This window comes from Drosophila innubila, assembly GCF_004354385.1.
Source record: "Drosophila innubila isolate TH190305 chromosome 3L unlocalized genomic scaffold, UK_Dinn_1.0 0_D_3L, whole genome shotgun sequence".
Classification (NCBI taxonomy): Eukaryota; Metazoa; Arthropoda; class Insecta; order Diptera; family Drosophilidae; genus Drosophila; species Drosophila innubila.
The window spans coordinates 21,008,402-21,016,033 of NW_022995376.1; the positions used below are offsets into that span (position 1 = coordinate 21,008,402).

The 7,632-nt window shown below is 35.0% G+C and overlaps 1 protein-coding gene across 2 annotated transcripts; it reads right to left on the reverse strand.

Moving 5' to 3' along the window:
• Positions 1-1,057, reverse strand: LOC117787308 (trypsin alpha-3). Of its 2 annotated transcripts, none has more exons than XM_034625796.1 (3): positions 816-1,057; positions 481-757; positions 1-414 (listed from the first exon to the last, which is right to left on the reverse strand). In XM_034625796.1, exons 1-3 carry the CDS (start codon positions 950-952, stop codon positions 34-36), a joined length of 795 nt encoding a protein of 264 aa, XP_034481687.1. In that variant the 5' UTR covers positions 953-1,057; the 3' UTR covers positions 1-33. The 2 variants fall into 2 exon arrangements, with proteins under 2 accessions (XP_034481687.1, XP_034481688.1); XM_034625797.1 differs by having other exon boundaries at positions 812-1,053.
• Between the last annotated feature and the right edge of the window lie 6,575 nt (positions 1,058-7,632).

The window sequence follows — 7,632 nt, forward strand, 5'->3', positions numbered from 1 at the left end:
GTAGTTTAATTGTAATCGTTTATTCTACAAATTTCACATAAATCCGATTAAAAAAGTAGTAAATGGTATAAAAATATTTAGCAATATGAATATGCACAAAGATTGCTCAAATCTTTTCTGACTGACATTCATGGCGATCATCTCATTAATCCAGTCGAGATGATGATACACATTCGTATAGACCGAGGGAAGGTCGTAGTTACCACATCCAATAGTATAGGTAGCAATGCCATAGAGCGTTGTGCCCTCAAGGAATGGATCACCAGAATCGCCTGGACATGGATCTTCGTCACTCTTATTAAAATTACCCGCGCATAACATCTCTGTCGAGAAATATTTAATAAAGGATTGACAAACCGATGGTTCCAGCAGTTTCACATCGATATACAAAATTCTGGATGCCAGAGCACCCCCCTGGAAACGGAAAGTAACAGAAATGATAAAGATACGAGGATGCATTTAGCATAGCAATTAGTTAACCTCATACACTCGTCCCCAGCCCAGAACTCGGTAAAGGTTACCATAGTGTGGTGGTCTACTGGGCAACTTGACAATGCCAACATATTTGTTGCTCATGGGGAGATCTTGAGCTAACTTGATGATCGCAATATTGTTTGTATTATACAATGTGAAGTTTGTGTGCACAAGTATCTTTTTAATCGGCACATTTAAAGTCCGACCGAGAACATGCTTAAGTCGGTTCGGAGTTCCAGCGACGACCAACAAGACTCGACTTCGATGCATGATTTTGCGATTACTTTAAAATGCCGAATGTATATTTACCTGAATTCTAAGAACCAAGTATATTTACCCACTCCATGACACAATGTCCGGCTGTTATCACAAATATGGGAGATATTATGCTTCCGCCACAGAAATGATTATCGCCAAAGTATTTTTGCGGAGTACGCGACCTTATGGAGACCACATATTTAGGCAGAGTTCGATACATATCTTCATCAAAATTTGGTGTAGCGATTCGCTTTACACGTTCTGACCTCACCACAATCTTGTGAGCTAAGGTCAACGCTATTATCAAGAAATTTATTAACTTTTTATAAATCATCTCTAGTTTTAATATGTTTTAACATTTTATTAACACTGACAGAGAATCAATGGGTGATAGATTGAAAATATGTAGCAAGGCAATACTATACTCAAAAATATACTGTAGTTTAAACGATTAATTCCAAATATTATTTTAATTCATTAAATGGGTGCAGGGTAAAAAGAAGTTAAGACAACTGCGCGGGTATTAACCTTTAAAATTGTCTTAAGTTTTTGAAAACCACTTAACATAATTAAATAAAAATAATAGCTATGTTTAAATACTATGAAGTGTTTAAATACCCTTGCACTAAAAATTGGAAACTTATAAAACCTAAATAAATCTTCAGATGAATTAATAATAGTTCTGAAATAAATAATAACAAAAAGCAACAATTTTTAAAGAATTGTAAATAAAATATGAATACAAAATAATTAAAAGGAAACTAATTAAAATATCTAAATAACTCTGAGCAAAGGCTACGAGCAGGTGGCTTAATAACATAGAAAAGGCATAACAAATATGATCTATACAAAAAAAAACCATACTATAAGCAAAAGCTTTATAAGCTGTAATAACAGCATAATGCATATACTGAAGAACAAAATGTAAATAAACATAATTAATAGTACTATTCGTTAATTCCTTTTGTTATTGTAGTTAACACTAAAATAATTTTTAAAGTACATATTTATAATAAACAAAAATGACGAAAGCAAATCTTAGCTAATTCTAAGTAAACTAAATATACAAAAAAAAAATAAAATTGTTTGCTAACTTAAATAAATAAGAATGTCACAATAGCATTAGATATATGTTTTTTAGGTTCCACACTTCATCACGCAATAGAGTAGATTTCTTATAGATCAATTACAAATCTGACACTATTTAAAAATCGGCGCAAAGCAAGCAAATCAATTTTTTAAAATCTTAAAAAAAATCAAGATTAAGAAAATTAATTACACAACTTGAGCAAATTTATTAACATTAACAAAAAAAAAAAGAAATGGAACACGCTGTAAATACACGAAATGACAACAAGAACAACAACAACAATTAGCTATAAATAAATAAGAATAATGAAAAGACAAGAAACAAAACAAACAAAAAAAAACCAGCAGAACAGCTTCGCATTAATAAAGATCGTCCCAAAACAGAAAATGAACAAAAAGATATTTAAGTAATGTCTTTGACTTTCAGCAGGTTTGGCAATCATTAAAGGGCGCGCTCAGTTTTCAGGTCAATGCACACGCGACACAGCCGGCGGCATCTTAACGGGGCACAACCCCTAAATTGATGGAACAACCTGCTAACCGATCGAACAGCTTGCAAGATCTGCGCGCCTGAAAACACACACAACCACACAACCACACACACACACACACACACACAAAAGAGAATAAATAAACAGGTTCCTCGACCTTCCCTTTTGGATGCGTTGGGAACAAGTGTTTTGGCCCGCGCAACAGCTTCCTTCCGCTATGACCAACTGGACTCTGCGAGTCGGTGTCTGAGTTGGAGACAGAGACGAGGACGAAGACGAGAACGGAGACGAAGTCTAAAGTCTCGCTTCGTTGCGCTCGTTGATTTCTACACCTGCAGCTGCAACGTGCAACGTGCAACGTGCAACGTTCAACGTGGCACGCGGTAAAATGCAGGCAGCGGCAACAATTCAAACCCAGCTCTGTAGTCTGTGACCCCTGCTATTGTAATTATTTACTACCTTTATAATAGTCAAAGACTACACTGCAAAAAAAAATTTTCTAGAAAAATTTATCCTTTTTAAAAAAATTGATTTTTTTTAATATAACAACTTAATGTGAAAAATAAAATTAAAAATAATTAAACTAGTTTCCCAACGCATTATTTATCTAAATGTGCTTAAGATTAATATTTATACCCGTTACTTAAAAAAAAGGTAAAAGGGTATATTGTGCTCGTTGGAAAATATGCAACAGGGAGAAGAAGGCATCTAAGATATATCAAGCATATATATTCTTGATCAGCATAAGCAGCCGAGTCGATATAGCCATGTCCGTTTGTCTGTCCATCCGTGTGAGCGCCTAGATCTCGAAGACTAAAAGAGATAGAGTTACCAAATTTGGCACACAGATTTCTATAGACCTCACGCAGGTAAAGTTTGTATTAAATTTTTCGACATGCCCCCTTCCGCCCTCACAAACCAACACACCCACAGTTTTTAAGATAATACAGTTTTTATAGTAATTAACTTTATCTTGTAATATTATCTAGTATCCCATTGAAACGCATCAAGATCAGACTGGTAATACAATTAATTTCTTTAAAGTACTTTTATATTATATTTATATATATTGAAATAAGTAACGGGTATCGTACGGTCGGGATCTCGACTTTTGCATTTCCAACTTGTTTTTTTATAAAAACGTAAAAATGTTCGTCCATGTAATGCGTCGGGAACCAAGAATTATTTTTTTTATCAGTGTAGTGCTTCCATGTCTCACCCCTAATTGACGCCTGAATGAATGTTGTTAATGCGGGAAGGGGAAACCGTCAAAAATACGTTACATTTGGCCAAAAGATCCGCAGCACATGTGGAATGATCAGCTAAAATTCTGTGTCAGGGTCAACAATAGAGCTTGTTTTCTAGACAAGAGTTGATCAAGTATTTCTTAAGTATCTATATATTTAATATATGTAATAGTTACCACCGTCGTAGACATTTGGAGTTTCTGGCTAACCACAATCACTGCTGGACAATCAACGTGCATAATAAAAGCTTAATCATCAGTTAAGCACAGAGCACAAATTCTGTTTAACTGCAACGCAATTAACCTGTGCAGGCAACTCCCCTATCATTACAAAATTTCCATATGCGACACATGCAAACCAATTCAAGTGGCGCCACTCAAGTTCATGCATCATAAGGCGGGGGCACGTAAGGTGAGTAAATAATAGGGCTAAACTTGGCTAAGAAGGTTGTCAACACCACCCACTGATTGAAGTAAACTGCACACCTACATGAGTATATGTTTGAAAATATAATAATCGGAACAACTGGGAATAAAACGCTGATGGAGTAAAGTTATTGAAAATAGGGAATCATGGAAGCATTTCAAAATTAAGTTTAACAAAACAAAAATGTATTGGATTCAGTTGAAAATGGGCTCTAAAGGAGTTCAGATTGATGTAGACAAGGTTTGTATAAATCTGTGGAACATGGAACACTGATTAAAAAAATCATGTTATTTAATATATCAGCATTACTGATTCACTAATTACTTGTATCATATATAATATATTAGAAAAACAGGTGGAAAAGGACACGAAAAATCATACGAATAAAAGTACAGCATTTATCGATTTAATAAAAATTATTGAAACAATTCGAAATGGAACACTAAGTCATTGAGACATGTATTAGTTATTTTATAAAAACATATTTTTATGAATATATTTTTTTCGGAAAAAAACTTGTATAAAATAAAGTAAATCGAATTATTCTTAAAATTGTTGGAAACAATTGAAAATGGAACAGTTCAGATATTTTAATGCGCTACAATACTCTTTATAAAGTTATCTGAAGTTCGAATCGATACAAATCGATTTGTGGCTAAATCATAATTCAGAACATTCAAACTAATCGTATCCACTCCAAAATTATATCGAATTATTAGAGCTATAATATCCTATGGGAGCGTAGAGTCGAAACATATAAAATTACTTAGTGCCAGGTCTGATGGGCGTGGCAATTAGTTGTTCATGTGTGCGCATTAATTGCTTCTCTGTCCAAAATCCAAATAAAAATTAATAACCAAGCATTTGCCAGCCGTGAAACTCGACGTACAACACCGTCCCAAGGCAATTGTTAGTCCTGCACTTTCCCACACTAACTCAAAGACTGTATAAATATACCTATGTACGTTATATGGTATGTATGTATAAGGAGCACAATACCAAACGACAGTCCTGTTTCCATTATTACTGAACATTATGTTTGTTTATTACAAGTCGGCGGTGCCATATCGTGAAATCGCTGAACCACAACGACACAACGGCAGGTACGGTTTTATAGAGTAGTAGTACCCACCCCCAGATAACCCTAGCTAACCATACTTTCTGCAAATTAGTACAGGCTGCCCTCTAACCTGCTGCCGAATCAATCATTTACATAATCGCAGCTCGGCAAAGCGTCAAAATTTCACGCGTTCTCCCAAAATTATTCTCCCCAAAATTGACAACTTGCGTGTTTTTAATTATTTCTTAACATTATTCCATTGATAAAGGAAAACTTTGGACTAGACTAGCACAAACCTGAAACAGCTAAAGTCTAACTAAGAATTTATCACAATATTATTGCATTTTTAGTACTTTAATTAACAAAATTTCGAAAGGACTTCGCATAGATAGAGAGATCTAAGCCTGATTCTTAACCCCTTTAAAAGGAAAACTGGAAATACAATCTATAAATACGCGGACAATGCCGGTTAAAGCCAAACAACATTTTTATGCCCAGTAATAAATAAAGTTGTATGCGTATTGAATAATAAACTTACTGAAAACATACCTAGTTGAGTTCTACGAAAAATAAAGAATAATAACTGAAATCTATATCTATAGTCATATATTTTATATGATTATTTCTATTAAATAAGATGCAATTAAATATTGCTGTGTCCCATTGTCCAGACAAAAGATGGCATACCATTAAGTTAATAAATACAGTACATAGTTATTACTAATTCTCCATATATTTTTATGAATTTGAGTGCAATTATATTCGGACAAGGAAACTTAAGAATTTAATTTGCAAGGGAACGTAATTAAAATAAAATATACATTTTAAAAATCGATGTTTCTTCAAATTAACATATAGAATTGCAAGCGCATTGCATTTGGCTGAAAAGATTATTGTTTAGAAGTGGAAAATATAGTTCAGAAATAATTTTTAAATTTATTTAATACTTATATTATTTTTGATATTCATTTTCGTTGCAAAATTTCTATATAAATATTAAGCAAATCTTTTATGCATTTCTAGAAAATATTAATTATTTATTCTAAAAATATATTTCGTATATTTTCTTCAAAATGTATCTTTACAGCAACTCAATCTCAAATTTTGTCAAGTATTTTGTAACTCTGATATGGAATATCGTGATCAATACTGCATAATTTTTATAAACTCTCAAAATTTAGACTATATTGAGACAGAAAGATATCAAGCTAGAGATTTAAGTAAATTTTGTTTTGAAATATCAAATTGAATTCCTATATATTGTAACTGCCCCAGTGCTGCAAAATGTTCTTCTTTTAAGAAATAGATGTACAAATTAATTGATATAGAATTGAGTTTTACTTTCTTAGCTGCAACTCTTCTTCTTTTTTTAGCCATCTATAAAAGTGTTTTTAAGCCAGCCAAAAATGCCGTTAGCAACAAAAGTACAACAATTTCGTGTCAAGAATAAGCTAAAAACAACAACAAAAATCGAATCGAAAGGTGAATGCTGCCCATTAACAATAAAATACACAATACACAGCAGAAACTAGAGTAGGAGCAGGAGCGAGAGCGGGAGCGGGAGCAGGAGCAGGAGCAGGAGCAGGAGAAGGACCTGGCGGCAGAAAGAATTTTATGTACCGCGAGTTCTTTTTTTAATAGTTGTTGTTGCTGTGGCACGTTATCAACAATCTCGTTTTACCAAATAACACAAAGTGCGCTCTGGCATTGGTATAGGTAAAATAGCAACAACAACTACCACAGTCAGTAGAGTGGAATAGGGCTAGGGGTTAGCCGAGACACGCTATGAAAGGAACAGGAAAAAAAAACTGAGGAAAACTGCAATGTGTATGAGGGAGTGGTCGCATATGGATCTGGCTGTGTGTAGGGCTATTGGTAAATTGGTAGCACCGTTGGTGGTTGCTGCTGGTTGGCCAGAAGACGACAACGGGGCAGCACAGTTGTTGTTAGCAGCTACTACCAACAACAACAACAACAGGAACAGTTGCTGATGACGGCAGCAACAGCACCTAACAACCCCTAGACTCTTTCTTTCTCTCTCTCTCTCTCTCACACTTTCTCGCTGTCTCATGTGTGTGTGTGTGTGTGTGTGTGAGTGTTGGTAGCTGCCTGGTTTTGCTTTAAAGTTTTGTGTGGTAGCAAATAAAATTTTAGTTAGTCACATGCCGTCGTCAAGGATACGCCGTCGTCAGTCCTGTTTGTTGTGCATTGAACGCGCCGTTGCCAAAGTTGTCACTAGCAACCAGCTAAGCTAAAGGACTAAAGGACTCTCTTACCCATACACTCACACATACACATTCTGTCGCTCCGTGTGTGAATTGTTTGCTAGCCTAGGCTCTATTTGAATATAACCCAACTGAACTGAACATTGCACTGGCTGAACAAGGACAACAGCTTAGCACCTTAGCCACCTGTCTAGATCTAGAAACAAAAATATTAGCAGTTTCCGGCTGCGCTGCCTGACGTCGACAATTCTGCCTCTGCCCCTGCCTCTGCCTCTGACGCTGACGTCGAACGGCACGTTACATAGCTGCAAATTCAAATTTGAACTTCAGTCAAGTGTCAAAGCTCAAAGGATTAACATGTC

Bases quoted from the DNA above. Each gene is read 5' to 3' on its own strand.
- LOC117787308 (XM_034625796.1), bottom strand. From the start codon at position 952: ATGTATCGAACTCTGCCTAAATATGTGGTCTCCATAAGGTCGCGTACT. The intron at 758-815 runs GTGGGTAAATAT...GGCATTTTAAAG, and splicing joins GCCGGACATTGTGTCATGGA to TAATCGCAAAATCATGCATC. The intron at 415-480 runs GTTAACTAATTG...TTCCGTTTCCAG, and splicing joins GCTGGGGACGAGTGTATGAG to GGGGGTGCTCTGGCATCCAG.